The following is an 18,358-nucleotide window of genomic DNA, read 5'->3' on the forward strand; positions in this document are numbered from 1 at the left end:
CCTACATATTTCTTTCTTCAAGTTTTGGTTTATCGAATTATAAATACTGATGCAATCTTTATTCAATACGTTATTCCTTATAAGGATAAGATAAATTGGAACAGTAGGGATTTATACACTATTAAATTATTTGTTGTATATTAATCCAGGGGTCCCAATGATATTGTGAAATTTAGTATAGCTTTTATCTTTTCAAATCTGTCAAGTTCTGAATGTAGTTCAATCACTTTTAAAAATGTTTTACATGTTTTAAATAATTTCAACTTTTATTTTAGGTTCAAGTGGTGTATGTTCAGGTTCGTATTATAGATATATTGTGTGATGCTTAAGTCTGCAATACAAATGATCATGTCACCCGGGTATTAAGCATAGTACCCAATATTAGTTTTTCAACCCTTCCCCCTCCCTCTCTCTCACCTCTACAGCCCCAGAATCTATTTTTGCCACTTTTATGCCCATGAGTACCCAATGTTTCGTTCCCATCTATAAGTCAGAATATGTGGTTTTTATTTTTTTGTTTCTGCATTAATTTGCTTAGGATAGTGGCCTCCAGCTGCATCCATGTTGCTGCAAAGGACATGATTTCCTTCTGTTTCATGTCGATGCCTATTTTAATGTTCAAATTGTATTAACAATTTCTCATGTATTTCCTATAGGTAGAAATCTTGTTTTAATGCCACATTCCCAAAATTGAATCCATATTCCCAGTATAAATATTCAAATTCCACAAATAATGGGCATTTTTAAATTATTAAATAAACACCTACTTAATCAACTAAATTTCTCTTAAGACAATCTCATTCTTTCCATTAAAGAAAAAAAAACTTTGCAAGTTCCTGTATATATGGCAGTAGGTAAGATAGCCAGAACCCTGCTCTCACCTGGTGGCATACGGTAGTGCTGCTCAGGAAGTTCTCTACTAGCCACCTATGTCAAGATTTCTTGCATGGACAGAAAACTAAAATGCACATGTCTAGACCAAACACATGTCCAATGTCAGAACTCTAAGCACAGATTCCAGGCATTTGCATTTTTCTAAGAATCTCCCAGGTTGCTTATCATACACGCAAGACTTTTGAGGATCTCCAGTTTACTTGAGACAAGATTCCAAATATAATTTCATAAATTGAGATTGATTCAATGGTTAAGCTAAGTTTCACTATACAAAAGCAGCCAGGCCATAAAGCATGTGTTTTCTTCATTTCAACAATTACAGGATTCCAACAGAGTCACAATAAAAATCATCCATGCTATGATAGGAAGCACACACACACACACACACACACACACACACTTCACTGCAGGAAGCAAAATCGCTCAACATTAAGACACGTTTCTTATTACTTGGTAACCCCTGACAACTTACAAAATAAAAAAGATCCCTGAATACTCCTGGACTTGAAATGAGACATTCATTCTTTGTGCATCTCACTCCTGCCAACAGCAGAGCTTGGGATTTGTCTGCCTCCAAAATCATCTAAACCAATTCCCCATAAGTCTCTTTGTGTGTACACACACACACACATACACACATATCCTGTTGCTTATCTTGTTTTCTGGAGAACTCTAATACAAACAAGGGCTTAAGCAAAAATCTTACAGAATGAAATTTCGATTTTTTAGCAACATTCAACAACTTAGATAAATGGTAAATTTCCTAACTTCACTTGAAGAACTGGCAGCAAAACCTATTAATGTTACCTTGAAAAGATAAAAGATAATTTTTGAGTTTTATAGTTATTGACCATATACCTCTCATAATCATTACAATATATGCCAATTTGTATCACTTAAATTATATAAGGTTTTTGGAGAATACACATGTATGTATATTTTTCCCCTGAGGTGTATTTTTATTTTATATATGTAGAAAAAATTTTTAAATATATGTGCCTTTCATACATATTCATATATGTGCCTTTTCTTCCAAAAGTTTGGCTATTCCCTGAAATCAGTGACTGAACATTCTTCATAATTCCTATTTGCCCACAGCAAAATGAGGGTGTCAGAGAACACCAAAGCTAACAGAGAAACAGTTCGAGAGTAAAGTTTCTACTTTAAAAAGCAAAATATAATATATAGATAATAAAAAGTCCAGTTATGATTTGTTCATTTGTTTAGAAATAGTATGTTTAGAAATAAATATAGGGATATTGTTTCTATACCCTTACCATACTTTCTTACACCATTATTCGAAAATTTGAAAAGTACATTTGTACTAGCTTTAGGGCACTGTGGTTATATTTATACAAAACTGAACATCAGCCCTAGAATTTTAGGAAAGATGGACCCAGACTATCAGAAAGAGTAAGAGAGTGTTAATCCAAATTTTTCCCTGAGGTATAGTTTTATTTTTCAGTAGGACATAAGAAATATGTATCTCCCAACTTAGTACTGTTAAAGAAAGAAAATACTCTTAATATCACTTCTTCTCCAAAAAGTTTTTGAGGAAATTGTAATATTATAATCACATGGTTTCTCTGCAAGACTTGTTCAAAATTTTTTACAGAGTCCAGTTTAAACTGTCTTCCACTTGGATGAATGGGACCTTAGTTGTCTTGTTTTTTTTATTCAGTCTTATCTAACAATGGTTGTTTTTCTTACCAGCTAATTCTTAAATTCAAAAACTAAAATTCACACACTATTAAATTGGAATAAAACACATAATTTATGTTACTTTAATGTGTATGAAATATTTTAACAAGTATTTGCTGTGACAAAGTCACTCAGACTTTTAAAAAGAGAAAATCAGACTCATAAATATATTTTATGTTATTTCACTTTTATTCAATGTGTGTGTAACCATATACCGAATTTTAGGTCATAAAGAAGGCATGATAGTGACAGAAATACGAATAAGACATATTTTATATATTAAGGAAGCTCAGAGCTTACTAAATGAAAGAGAACATGTACTCAAAAAATGTACTAGGAGCTAGAAAAGATTAACACTAAAATAGAAATAAATATAAATTATGTTTTATGAATTTTGATATTTAACAGCTTTATTTCTTAATTTTCTCATTTGAATAGGAGAATAATAATGACAAGATGGAAAAATTGTTTATAGGATTAAGGACAATATATTACAGTATTTTTTCATTCTATTAGTAGGTCCTCAAGAGATTAGAACTATTACCATTTTTACTTAAGAGACTTTCACGAAAGCAGAGAAGTTTTATCTGGAAGTAAAAGAAAAGAGAGAGAGAGAGACAAAGAGACACATGTGATGTTCCTAGTGGGAGCTGAGATGCAGATAAAACATTCCAGGTACATAGAAGAAAAGACCTAAAAGAGCATATTTTTAATCCATAAAGACTAATAATAAATTCTTAATAGAAAATATCTCCACTGATTTGATTTAATAGATGAATGTTAATTATTTTTTTCCAAAAATTTTCTAGAAAGTTAGGCCAACTGGATCATGTTAGCTGTTATTCTGTATAGTAATGCATTATTTTTCCCTCAAAAAAGAACACAGGATAGACTAAATAACTCATGTAAATTGGTCAGTAAGGTAAGATCTATGTAGATAAATAGAATAAAACCATCGAAATTTTAATAATTCAAACATGAACATCACTATCCATGAACGATTATATGATGTGTAGTTTAAAAAATGTAATTGCCATTAGAACATAACCATATCTTTACAATGAATAATATACATGTTGGCTTTGAGAGTAAGTGTGAGCATCAGAATGGAGGGAGTGCTGCTGTTTTCGGAAAGAAGAGAGTAGCACACATTTATCACTGCTCCATACCATGCATGCACATCAAATAGTTATTATAAAGTCTGGGAATGCTGATGCACTTGAGACAACTCATACTAAAACTCCTCAAAAAAAACTAGTTTTTATCATTGTAAAACAATGTCTTATAATATTTCCTCCTACTTTGTTTAAACAAAAACAAAATTATATGAAAATAAATTTTGGTAGAATTCCGCTGCTTAGAGATACTTCCAAGATTTTATTGGCAGATACTTTTTACTATTAACTGTGCCAAGAGAAACAGCAGGTATTTCTCTTGCCTGTCTTTTGGGGTGGAACTAAGTTCCCTAGTCATTTTATATTTTATCAAAGCTGCTAATGTTACCATATTTGAATGTTCAAAGGACAGAACTAGCATATTTCTTGCATTCATGCTACATATTTTTTCCTAGGAATTATTCTCTCATTACTAGATTGTTTTGCTTTTTTATCTTTTCAAGGTAACATTAATAGGTTTTGCTGCCAGTTCTTCAAGTGAAGTTAGGAAATTTACCATTTATCTAAGTTGTTGAATGTTGCTAAAAAATCGAAATTTCATTCTGTAAGATTTTTGCTTAAGCCCTTGTTTGTATTAGAGTTCTCCAGAAAACAAGATAAGCAACAGGATATGTGTGTATGTGTGTGTGTGTGTACACACAAAGAGACTTATGGGGAATTGGTTTAGATGATTTTGGAGGCAGACAAATCCCAAGCTCTGCTGTTGGCAGGAGTGAGATGCACAAAGAATGAATGTCTCATTTCAAGTCCAGAGGCAAAGACAAACTAACGTTCCAGCACAAAAGCATTCAGGCAGGAGGAATTTTTCTCTTACAATGGAGGGCCAAGCTTTTTGTTCTATTCAAACCTTCAACTGATTGAATGAGGCCCACTGATATTATGGAGGGTAATCTGCTTTATTCAGTCTGTCAACTTAAATCTTAACTTATCAAAAAACACCCTTGCAGAAACACCCAGAATAATGCTTGACTAAATATCTGGACACCCATGGTTAAGTCAAGTTAGACACACAATTTAACCATCACAGTACCTGACTTCACATTAAAAAATACAAATAAAAAGATGCATAATTTTAATAGCACTAGAAAGTAGGTATATTGATTAAAGTTATGACAGCTTTAGAATAAATGTTCATTACTTACAGCAGAAAGAGATCTTAAGAAATATTAGTGGAGGCTGAGAACTACAGAGACTACTACTATACCCTTTTTAAATTGAATCTATAGATTTACTCTAGGGGAACAGAATCTTAATTGAAGAAGAACACTGTCTCTTACTAAATCTATGTGACTTCTTAGGGCATATTCACAGTATTTCTATTAGGACTTCTCTGTCTATTTGAGGATTACATTTCCCAATATTGTACAAATAGTGTTAGACAATACACAGGCTGTTACTGCATTTTGAGATAGTAGGAAGACCAAAAAATTATGAAAAGCCACAGGAGAAATATACTGCAGACACAATATTGTTTTATACATTTATGCTAACTACGGAGAACCTCTAGTTCTCCAAAAACAAAGTACTTTCTATATAGCCAGAGCTAAATATGCAACAAATAAGTGTTTTATATTATAGCAGAGGCAGTTTAAGTAAATAACTTCCAGATAAAGAAGTCAGTTACAGCCTATGAATGATACTGAGATACTGATATCATTTACCTGGTAAATGAGAGATACTGAGAGTATCCAGCAGTCAAGTCTCACTAAATTAAACACACACACACACACCCCACACATACACAAATATTCAAAAACTACTGCTTTGGAAACACGGACAAAAGTTCTACCTTTAAATTAAAGTTTTAAAATGAATACCTGAATGTTTTTAATTTATTTTCTTATGTTAATAACTAATAAAAACAATATTTCTCATGTTGTAAAAAATGGAAAATAAATGAACCTACAGATCCAAGAACTTCAAAGTCAAGCACAGAAACCCAACAAAACACCTTAGCTAAACTGCTTAAAACCAGTGACAATGTCCCAAAAGTAGCCAGAGGAAAAAGACACATCATGTACAGATTAAACTGGACAGCAGATTTCTCATTTGAAACAATTCAACTGAGAAAACTGTGAAGCAATTTCTTTAACGTAATAAAAGAAAAAAGGAATATTTTTCAAATACAAAGACCAAATCAAGACATTCTCAGCCATGCAAAAGCTGAAACAAATCTTACAAATTCAGACGTAGGAAGCTGAAGCAATCCAGCAGGTCTGTACTACAAGAAAGTCAGTCTTCTTTGTCAAACCCCATCGTCTCAGCCCCAAAACTCCTTAGCCTGAGTAAGAGAAAGAAATGTCAAAATTAGTCCTTCGGGAAGAAAAATGATGCCAGATATAACTTGAAACCCCACAAAATTCAAGAAACAGCAGAAATGGTAAGTGCATGAGTAAGTATAACAATCTTTTATCACATTATTTAAATATCTTTAAAAGATAATTATGTTTAAAAAAGACAATAATTAATAGGAGACATACAGCCTATGTAAAATTAAAATGTATGGTATCAATACAGCAAATATCAGCAGAGGAGAACTGTACACATACCAACATTTGAAATTAAAATAGTCGATTCTGTTTTGTTGTTTTAATTTATTTTTAGATGCAGCCTCGCTCTGTTGCCCAGGCTGGAGTGTACCATTGGGATCTCGGCTCACTGCAACCTCTGCCTCCCAGGTTTAAGCAATCCTCCTGCCTCAGCCTCCTGAGTGCCTGCACGTGTGCACCACCACACCTGGCTAATTTTTTTTGTTGTTAAAATAGTCAATTCTTTAAATAAAACCGACTCCTTCTTTTCAAACAACTTTTCTAAAACACTTACTCAAATGGAATTCAAACTAATCTGAAATTACAGTCTACTAAACCTACCACCTCTTTTTTCTCTTTTTACCCTTATTATAGTCTATGGCAATCATTATCTTGGTTAAACCTGTGGTTCACTTAAGCCTGCCCCTCTTTGTTATACTCTTCTGGAAAACGTTTGGTTTAATCTGTCCACAGCTTACTACAAACTAATAGAATCTCATTCCTGTGTAGTACTTTTTATTTTTCTTGTCCTTAATCCAGGTAACTAAAGAAGATTTTCTGAAAAGTTGAAAGGGTTTTGGTACCAATTTGAGTTGACTCTAGGGGTCTTTAGTTGAAATAAAAGAAACTAACTTCAGCTAATTGAGTTTGCAGTGTCAGTAACAATGTCCCAAATCACTGCTCAAAACAGGTGAGAAAACCATGACCATCTCCACTGTAAACTAAATGTGGTTCTACTGACACTAATAGCACTAGATCAGCAATGGGCACGAAGCACATGTCACCTCAGAGTCCATCTTGCTGCAATTAGCCTGACCAAGAGAAAAAGGTACTTATTGTCTCCAAATGGTTTAACCTTTTACTCTTAATTCAAAGTCTAGGGTAGTGCATCCAATAGATGTAGTTCAAATTACATGCCCAAACTCTGGCAACAAGAATGACTGAGAAAATGATTATATACATTTCAACCTCCTTAGGCCTTGCCTTCTACTAACACTGATAGAATATTTATTATATATCACATCATAGGTGATAATGATAATAATATTTCAAGTTTCTGAAACTTAAAAAGATTGTTAAGATACGGGTGTTCAAGACTGGCTCAGGCTCCCAGACTACATCTTTCTTCCGTGCTGGATGCCATTGAACATCAGACTTCAAGTTTGTCAGCTTTGAGTCACAGCTGGCTTCCTAGCTCCTCAGCTTGTATACAGCCTATTGTGGGACCTTGCAATCATTGTGTGAATCTTTCACCAGCAACCAGTGTACTCAGGTTCTCTCATCAGAGCTGACTAGGAGGCTGACATGAGCCATGAGAGGAAGGAGGAACAGTGTAGTGTGGCAGCCCACCTGAGACCCACACTGGGCAGGCAAGACCCCTCCCCCAGCTAAGGGAGGCAGTGAGTGAGTGTGCTACCCAGCCAGGGAAACCACGCTTTCTCCACGGAACTGTGCAACCCACACATCAGAAGAACTCGCAAACCCGTGCCACCGGGGCCTAGTGTCTCAACCCTGGAATGCACAGATTCTCAACAGCCGCTCAGCTGGAATCTGCTGAAGGCAATGGAACTCCAGGGAGGCGGGGTGACCTGCACCAGCTGCCATGCCTGCTAAGCTCTCAACTGCCTAACACGCTAAGCTCCCTGGCCGGGGAAGGGTGGCATCCATCTTAATAGCTCCAGGCTGGGCTTTTCCCCTGCGGCAGCCAGGAAGGCTGGACAGCTTGGTCCTCCACAGCCCAACACACCGGCTGTGGCCATCTGTGTGTTGACCCTGACACGCATCCTTCCTCACTGGGCAAGGCTTCCTTGCAAGAACTCCATAACTCCAGCCAGAGACTCAGGGATAGAACCCGGATCTCCCTGGGAATGAGCCCCTAGTGGGAGAGGCGGCCATAGTCTCTGCGGACCAGTAGATTTAGCCTTTCCTCCTAGTAGTTCTGAGGAACCAGAGCAGCCCAGATGAGCAGGTTTCTCCCAAGCAAAGCACACCTCCTCCACCAAGAACAAAGTGCTTCATTAAATACATCCTCTTCTCCGTGCTACCCAACTGTGTGAGAGCCTCCAAGAAGGGCTGTCAGATACCCTATACAGGAGCAATCCTACTGGCATCAGATTGGAGCCCCTCGAGGTCAGAGGTCCCAGAAGAAGGGGCAGGCACCCATCTTTCCTGTTCTGCAGCCTCCTTGAGTGACATCTCCAGGTGTGGGAGTGAATCAGATGAATAGGACCTGAAGTGAACTCCTAGCAAACTATAGCAGCCCTACAGAAGAGGGACCTGACCATTGAAAGTAAAACAAACAGAAGCAACAAGAAAGCATCAACAACAAATAAAGCCCCCCCAAAAAAACCATCCAAGGGTCAGCAGCCTCAAAAATTGAATCTAGAGAAACTCATAAAGATGAGAAAGAATCAATGAAAGAATGCTGAAAACCCAAAAGGCCAGAGTGCCTCTTCTCCAAATGATAGCAACATTATTTCCATCAAGAACACAGAACTGGACGGAAGATCAGATGGACGAATTGACAGAAGTAGACTTCAGAAGATGGGTAACAAAAAACTACGCTGAGCTAGGAGCATGTTCTAACCCAATACAAAGATGCAAAGAAACTTGATAAAAGGTTAGAAGGGTTGCTAACTAGAATAACCAGTTTGGAGAGGAACATAAATGACCTGATGGAGCTGAAAAACAGCATGAGAACTTTGTGAAGCATACATAAGTTTCAATAACTGAATCAACCAAGCAGAAGAAAGGGTATCAGAGGTTGAAGACCACCTTGCTGAAATAAGACATGCAGACAAGACTAGCAAAAAAAAAAAAAAAAAAAGAAGAGAATGAAAAGGACTGAACAAAACCTCCAAGAAATATGGGATCTCATAATTAGACTGCACCTACGATTGACTGGAGTACCAGAAAGAGACGGGGAGAATGGAAACAAGTTGGAAATCACATTTCAGGATATTATCCAGGAGAACTTCCCCAATCTGGCAAGACAGGCCAACATGCAAATTTAGGAAACACAGAGAATACCACTAAGATACTTCATGAGAAGATCAACCCCAAGACACATAATCATCAGATTCTCCAAGGTCGAAATGAAGGAAAAACTGTTAAGGGCAGCCACAGAGAAAGGCCAGGTTGCCTACAAAGGGAAGTCCATCAGACTAACACCAGATCTCTCTGTAGAAACCCCATAGGCCAGAAGAGGGTGAGGGCCAATATTCAACATTCTTAAAGAAAAGAATTTTCAGCTCAGGATTTCATATCCAGGCAAACTAAGCTTCATAAGTGAAGAAGAAATAAATTCCTTTCCAGACAAGCAAATGTTGTGGGATTTCGTCACCACCAGGCCTGCCCTCCAAAAGTTCCTGAAGGAAGCACTAAATATGGAAAGGAAAAACCTGTAGTAGCCACTGCAAAACACACCAAAATGTAAAGACCGATGACACTACAAAGAAACTGCATCAACTAGTGTGCAAAATAACCAGATAACATCATGATAAAAGGATCAAGTTTACATATAACAATACTAGTTTTAAATATAAATGGTCTAAATGTCCCAGTAAGAAGACACAAACTGGCAAATTAGATAAAGTGTCAAGACCCATTGATGTGCTGTATTCAGAAGACCCATCTCATGTGCAAAGACACACATAGGCTCAAAATAAAGGGATGGAGGAAAGTTTACCAAGCAAATGGAAAGCAAAAAAAGCAGAGATTGCTTTTTTTGCAATCCCTAGTCTCTGACAAAACAGACTTTAAACCAACAAAGATCAAAAAAGACAAAGAAGGGCATTACATAATGGTAAAGGGAACAATTCAACAGGAAGAGCTAAATATTTTAAATATATATGCACCTAAGAGAGGAGCACCTAGATTCATAAAACAAGTTCTTAGAGATGTACAAAGAGACTTAGACTCCCATACAATAATAGTGTGAGACTATAACACCCCACTGTCAGTATTAGACAGGTCAATAAGACAGAAAATTAACAAGGATATTCAGGACTTGAACTCAGCTCTGGATCAAGTGGACCTAGTAAATGTCTACAGAACACTATATCCCAAATCACCAGAATATACATTCTTCTCAGTGCCATCCTGCACTTACTCTAAAATCGACCACATAATTGGAAGTAAAACACTCCCCAGCTAATGCAAAATAACCGAAATTATAACAAACAGTCTCTCAGACCACAGTGCAATCAAATTAGAACTCAGGATTATGAAACTCACTCAAAACCACACAACTACATGGAAATTGAACAACCTGTTCCTACATGACTCCTGGGTAAAGAATGAAATTAAGGTAGAAATCAAGAAGTTCTTTGAAAACAATGAGAACAAAGAGACAATGTACCAGAATCTCTGGGATACAGCCAAAGCAGTGTTAAGAGGGAAATTTATAGCACTAAATGCCCACACCAGAAAGCTAGAAAGTTCTTAAATTGACACCCTAACATCACAAGTGAAAGAGCTAGAGAGAAAACAAATCCAAAAGCTAGCAGAAGACAAGAAATAACTAAGATCAGAGAAGAACTGAAGGAAATAGAGACATGAAAAGCCCTCCAAAAAAAAATTCAATGAATCTGGGAGCTGGTTTTTTGAAAAACAATTAACAAAATAGATAGACCACTAGCTAGACCAATAAAGAAGAAGAGAGATAAGAGTCAGACACAATATAAAATGATAAAGAGGGTATCACTACTGACCCCACAGAAAAACAAACTACCATCAGAGAATACTAAAAACAGCTCTATGCAAATAAACTAGAAAATCAAGAAGAAAGAGATAAATTCCTGGACACATACACCCTCACAAGGCCAAAGCAGGAAGAAGTCAAATCCCTGAATAGACCAATAGCAAGTTCTGAAATTGAGGCAGTAATTAATAGCCTACCAACCAAAAAAACCTCAGGAATAGACAGATTCACAGCTGAATTTGATCAGTGGTACAAAGAGGAGCTCATACCATTCCTTCTGAAACTATTCTAAACAGTTGAAAAGCAGGGACTCTTAACTGACTCATTTCATGAGGCCAGCATCATCCTGATACCAAAACCAGGAAGAGATACAACAAAAAATGAAAACTTCAGGCCAATACCCCTGATGAACATCGATGTGAAAATCCTCAATAAAATACTGGCAAACTGAATCCAGCAGCACAACAAAAAACTTATCCACCACGATCAAGTTTGCTTCACCCCTGGGATGCAAGAGTGGTTCAACATATGCAAATTAATAAATGTAATCCATCACATAAACAGAACCAATGACAAAAACCATATGATTATCTCAATAGATGCAGAAAAGGCCTTTGATGAAATTCAACATCGCTTCATGTTAAAAACTCTCAACAAACTAGGTATTGATGGAACATATCTCAAAATAATAAGATCTACTTATGAGTAACTCACAGCCAATATCATATTGAATGGGCAAAAGCTGGAAGCATTCCCTTTGAAAACCACTACCAAACAAGGATCCCCTCTCTCACCACTTCTATTCAACATAGTATTGGAAGTTCTGACCAGGGCAATCAGGCAAGAGAAAGAAATAAAGGACATTCAAATAGAAACAGAGGAAATCAAATTGTCTCTGTTTGCAGATGACATGATTCTATATTTAGAAAACCCCATTGTCTCAGCCCAAAAACTCCTTAAGCTGATAAGCAACTTCAGCAGTCTCAGGATACAAAATCAATGTGCAAAAATCACAAGCATTCCTTTACACCACAGTAGACAAGCAGAGAGCCAAATTATGAATGAACTCCCATTCATAATCGCTACAAACAGAATAAAACATCTAGGAATACAGGTAACAAGGGATATGAAGGACCTCTTCAAGGAGAACTACAAAACACTGCTCAAGGAATAAGAGAGGACACAAACAAATGGACAACCATTCCATCCTCATGGATAGGAAGAATCAATATCCTAAAAATGGCCATACTGTGCAAAGTAATTTACAGATTTAATGCTATTCCCATTGAACTACCATTGACATTCTTCACAGAAATAGGAAAAACTATTCTAAATTTCATATGCAATCAAAGAAGACCCACTATAGCCAAGACAATCCTAAGCAAAAAGAACAAAGCTGGAGGCATCACAGTACGTGACTTCAAACTGTACTACAAGACTATGTTAACCAAACAGCAGGGTACTGGTACCAAAAAAGACAAATAGGACAATGGAACAAAACAGAGACCTCAGAAATAACACCACACATCTACAACCATCTGATCCTCAACAAACCTGAAAAAAAAAGTAATAGGGAAATGATCTCCTATTCAGTAAATGGTGCTGGGAAAACTAGTCAGCAAAATGCAGAAAACTGAAACTGGACCCCTGCTTTACATCTTATACAAAAATTAACTCAAGATAAATTAAAGGCTTAAATGTAAAACCCCAAACCATAAAAACCCTAGGCAATACCATTCAGGATGTAGGCATGGGCAAAGACTTCATGACAAAAATGCCAAAAGCAGTTGCAATAAAAGCCAAAATTGACAAATGGGATCTAATTAAACTGAAGAGCTTCTACACAGCAAAAGACAGAATCATCAGAGTGAGCAGGCAACCTATAGAATGGGATAAAATTTTGCAACCTACCCCCATCTGACAAACGTCTAATAACCAGAATTACAAGGAACTTAAACAATTTACAAGACAAAAAAAAAAAAAAAAAAAAACCTTATCAAGAAGTGGGCAAAGGATATGAACAAACACTTCTCAAAAGAAGTCATTTATGTGGCCAACAGAGATACGAAAAGAAGCTCAACATTACTGATGATCAGAGAATTGAATATTAAACCACAATGAGATATGATCTCATGCCAGTCAGAATGATGATTATTTAAATGTTGGGAAACAATAGATGCTGGCGAGGTTGTGGAGAAATAGAAATAGATTATTAAAATGTTGGGAAACAATAGATGCTGGTGAGGTTGTGGAGAAATGGGAACACTTTTACACTGTTGGTGGGAATGTAAATTAGTTCAACCTCGTGGGAGACAGTATAGCAATTCCTCAAGGATCGAGAACCAGAACCATTTGACCCAGCAATCCCATTACTGTGTATATACCCAAAGGATCACAAATCGTTCTATTATAAAGACACATGCACACGTTTATTTATTGCAGCACTATTTACAATAGCAAAGAAATGGAACCAACTCAAATGCCGATCAATGATAGACTGGATAAAGAAAATGTGGTACTTATATACGGTGGAATACTATACAGCCATAAAAAGAATTAGATTATGTCCTTTGTAGGGACATGGATGAAGCTAGATGGCACCATCCTCCACAGACTAACACAGGAACGGAAAACCAAACACTGCATGTTCTCACTCATAAGTGGGAGTTGAACAGTGAGAACACATGGACACAGAGAGGGAAACAAAAGACACTAGGGCCTGTTGGGGGCTGGGAAGAGAGGGGAGGGAACTTAGAGGACGGGTCAATAGGTGCAGCAAACCACCATGGCCCACCTATACCTATGCAACAACCCTGTATATTCTATGTAGGTATCCCTTTTTTTTTTTTAAGAAATAAAGAAAAGCAAAAATAAATTTTAAAAAGATATGGGTGTTAAAAGAGAAAGGCTTATATGCAGCACAACGTCTAAAATAAAACATGCTGGCCTGACACTTTTATTTTTGGTTGCTCTTTTTCCTTCTTTAGTCACTTAAAATTTCTAATTCCTGGCATGTATCTTAATGTGACTTATTTTTTAAACAGTGTCTTTACTCTTTTCACAACAACACACCTTGAATATAAAAAGGAATAAATATTCTTCACTTCTACTAAGAACAGGGCTTACAACCATTTATCTAAAGTGTGCAGACCACTAGTCTTTTTCTTCATGTTTTAATAGACACATGAAGAAAAATCTTTCTCCTAAATTTACAATTAAATAATCCAAGCTTCCACAAAAGTTAACAGACATCTCAAATCTGGCAGATAGTAAGAGAAATAACGACTATAGCAAAGGAATGTACACGGTCTAAATAGAGTGGAGCTCCAGCAAATGATTTCCATAGCAAATTGTTGTCCTGGTATTATTCCATATTTTTCTCTTCTAAGTGAAGTTGAAAATCCAGATTCTTATGTGAAGGGCCATGGATTTTATAGGTTAACATCATTGTGCTATAAGTTAATATATTGTAAGCCAAAACATCATACACATACACACACACACACTATATTTGATGTGTGCACATATAATAAAACACAGAGAAAAGCATGCACATGCACGATGCACAAGTACTCATACACATGCATCCTCCCATCAACACACACAAACAACTGCAGGGTATATTAGGGACACAGGTCTCTATTTAAAAAAAAAAAAAAAACATTATTTTTGTCTAACTTGAACATTAGGCTTTTATGCTTTGAAGTATAAATACTACACTAAAAATATTTTTCCAAATATAGATAGGTTAGATAGATAGATAAATAGATAGATCAATAGATAGATCGACAGATAGACAGACAGTGTTAGCAGAAACAAAGGTAATAGGAAAAAACGTTTTTAGATTGTGTTACCACCATAGGAAGTTAACATGAGTTGATGGCCATTTAATGAAACTAATTTAGCACAGAATATTTTTTTCACTTCTCTAGATTTGTTAATTTTGGGGGTTACAACTCTTGATTTGATCTGGCTTTCCAGCGTTGTCATTGTTGTTTTTAAATCTACTTTTTTGAAAAGGTTTTTGGAATTTACTTTCTCTTTGTTGCCTGTAACTGGACCTGTATCATAGACTCGCAATGAAGCTTTCTGCCTCACTGAATCACTTTCACAGACTCTGTATTAAAACCGAGTTGGGCTCTTTCTTTCCTTCCTCCTTTCCCTTACTCTTTCCACATAAGGACAAAGAACTCCTTTGAAGGAAGCCTACAGGCTCAACATCTCATGAAAGAGGATCGATTGTGTGTGTCTTTTTTTTCTACGCAGGTCCCATAAAGATGAAGTCGGCAGACCAATAGCATTATTTGGGGTCAGCTAGGTAAAAATTTGAAATTGAGGTTGGTCAGAGTATGACTTCAAATATAGTAACTATCTAGATTACTTGTGCTTAAAAGAAAAATGATATCTTAGATTTGAAATTCTCAATAATACATGTCCATTGCTGCTTCTCTTAATTTTAAATTGCCCTCGGGATAGCAAAAATAAATAATAAGTTTAATAAAATACCAATAAATGCTGTAGTTTGAAATAATGGCTTTCACATTCAAAGTTGTTGGTTATAGTAAAGATGTGTTACAAACACATATACAATTATATCACACTTGATTGTAGTTTACAATTCTCAGGTAAGGGTAAAATCTACATCTACTAAGGGAATACAAATGGTGGTCTGTGCTTATCTTGAAGTAGCAGACTTCTAGAAGATACCATGAAAGATTACTTTAATTTTTATTAAATATTTAAATCACTAAACCAGATACTAATGCACTCTTCCCTCATTAAAGATATGTAAATATTTATATTCGCACAAATATTAATGTAAATTGCATTTATATATTATATATATTCAATTATAAATATAAAATGTCAATATCTAGATATTGATCTATAAAGAGTTAAATAAAATCTATAAAGAGTTAAATAAAAATTCTAGAATTGGAAAAACATAATTAAGATATACTAGTGACTCAGTAGACATCACCAAAAAGCACAGAATAAATAAACTGCAAGATGAGACAGTAAAAAATACCCAAATTGAAGCACAGAAAGATGAAAAATGTAAAAGACATACCGCAAAGATCTAATATTATTATGGTAACTGAAATCCTCGAAGCAAAGAAGAGCAAAAAAAAAAAAAGACTTCACCAAGTCAAATACACAAAAATCTCTGCGAAATCTAGGAAAAATGATTTCTAATAATTTTCAATTCACACATACATATCATAGGAAGACTTCAGAAAACAAAGAACAAAAAAATTCTACCTGAATGAGCAAGATTCATTATCTTCAAAACAGCAATAATAAGAGAGATGAATTTCAACAGAAAATAAACAAAAAAATTAAAAATCCTAAAATTTCCATTAGGGAAAAAAAATCCCTTCCAACCCTGAGTTTCATATTCAATGAAAATATCTCTCACTAACCGTTTTCCGGCGTGCGCTGGCTGAGGCGCCTGGCCCTCGACTTTTGCCCGTCGCCCCAAGATGGCGGACACGCTGAGGTGGTGCTGCGTCGGTTGCGCCTGAGGTGGCTGTGAGGACTAACGGTCGGCGACGCGCCACAGTTGAGGCAGAAGACCGTCGTCCAAGGAGGAGGAAGAAAAGGAGGCGGCCCCACTGCCGGCCGACTTCCTGCTAGCCACCGGCTCAACACTCCCGCCACCCAGGGTGGGCCCCTCAGCTGCCCGCCCGCTGCCAGACCCCGCTGCCTTCCCCAGCCGCCGCCATGAAGCTGACCGACAGCGTGCTGCGGAGCTTCCGCGTCGCCAGGGTGTTCTGCGAAAACTCGGACAAGATTAACTGCTTCGATTTCAGCCCCAACGGCCAGATGGTCATCTCAAGCAGCAACGACGACTCCATCGTGCTCTATGACTGCCAGGAGGGCAAGCCAAAGAGAACCCTGTACAGTAAGAAATATGGCGTGGACCTCATCAGATACACTCATGAGGCAAACACAGCTGTTTACAGCTCTAACAAAAGAGACGATACTATTCGTTACTTGTCCTTGCATGACAACAAATACATCAGATACTTTCCTGGACATAGCAAAAGGGTGGTGGCCTTGTCCATGTCACCTGTGGATGACATTTTCATTTCTGGGTCTCTTGATAAGACCATTCGACTCTGGGATCTCCGGGCTCCTAACTGCCAGGGCCTCGTGCATCTGCAGGGGAAGCCAGTTTGTTCTTTTGATCCAGAAGGGTTAATTTTGGCTGCAGGTGTCAACTCTGAGATGGTCAAACTTTACGACCTTCGCTCTTTTGATAAGGGGCCATTTACTACCTTTAAGATGCAGTGTCATCGAACCTGTGAGTGGACAGGACTTAAATTCAGCAACGATGGCAAGGTCATCCTCATTTCCACCAACGGCAGCTTCATTTCTCTCATTGATGCATTCAAAGGAGTGGTGATGCACACGTTTGAGGGTTATGCAAACAGCAAAGCTGTCACACTGGAGGCTTCATTTACTCCAGACTCTCAGTTTATTATGATTGGTTCGGAGGATGGCAAGATCCATATCTGGAATGGAGAGAGTGGTATAAAAGTAGCTGTATTGGATGGTAAGCACACCGGCCCGATTACCTGTTTGCAATTCAACCCCAAGTTCATGACTTTTGCCAGCGCATGTTCCAACATGGTCTTCTGGTTGCCCACCATTGATGACTCGCCCTGATGCTGCTCAGCTATTACTGTACAGTGACGGCGGCCATTGGAAGAAACTCAGAGGGGGCTTCGATAATACTGAGATTGGATGGTTTGACTGGGCTGCAGGGCATCCTTTACATGGCCTTCTCATGGATGTGCTGTACATCTGCTCAAAAGAAAATAATTACTTTGCTGAACATCTTCAAAAGGACTCTCGGTGCAACAGACTCAATTGGAACTCAGCTTTTCTAGCTGTCCCTGCACCACACTCTGCTAGAGGAATGACCAGACTCACGATTTGGGTAGAGTGGGGCTCTCAAGACATCTTCAATTTGAATGTACATGCTGCTGAGAAGCCGATGGAGTCATCAGCTCTGCGCATCCCTTCTCCTAACCCCCACCCCCCCATCCCCCCCCCGGAAATGTATGGCAAGCTACAGTCCTGGTTTTGAAATGCTAGAGCAGCTCAGTGCCGTTTGCCCTCACCTTGCATGTCTTGTTACTGGGTCTCCCTGTGTACTTGTGATGTTATCCATAACCATCATGTTTCTTAGGTGCCAAACATTTACAGAAATGTTTTCATATTGGGGTCAGAAAAAGAGAGATACAGAAGCACCTTGCTTGCAGGAAGCCATGCAGTTAGTCACTGCGATTAGTCACGTGAAGCTAGGTGGTTGGGCAGGCCTCAGGCTGTAGTTGTTGAATGGGAAAAAG

The 18,358-nt window shown here is 37.3% G+C and overlaps 1 protein-coding gene across 1 annotated transcript; it reads left to right on the forward strand.

The window, feature by feature from the left end:
• The first annotated feature begins 16,305 nt into the window (after positions 1 to 16,305).
• On the forward strand, positions 16,306 to 17,702 carry LOC117083628 (WD repeat-containing protein 82-like). The gene has a single exon (XM_033211554.1). The coding sequence runs from the start codon at positions 16,725 to 16,727 to the stop codon at positions 17,670 to 17,672; it is 948 nt and encodes a 315-aa protein (XP_033067445.1). The 5' UTR covers positions 16,306 to 16,724; the 3' UTR covers positions 17,673 to 17,702.
• Positions 17,703 to 18,358: the final 656 nt, after the last annotated feature.

Source organism: Trachypithecus francoisi, unplaced genomic scaffold (assembly GCF_009764315.1).
Source record: "Trachypithecus francoisi isolate TF-2019V2 unplaced genomic scaffold, Tfra_2.0 Lachesis_group0, whole genome shotgun sequence".
In the NCBI taxonomy this organism is placed as follows: domain Eukaryota; kingdom Metazoa; phylum Chordata; class Mammalia; order Primates; family Cercopithecidae; genus Trachypithecus; species Trachypithecus francoisi.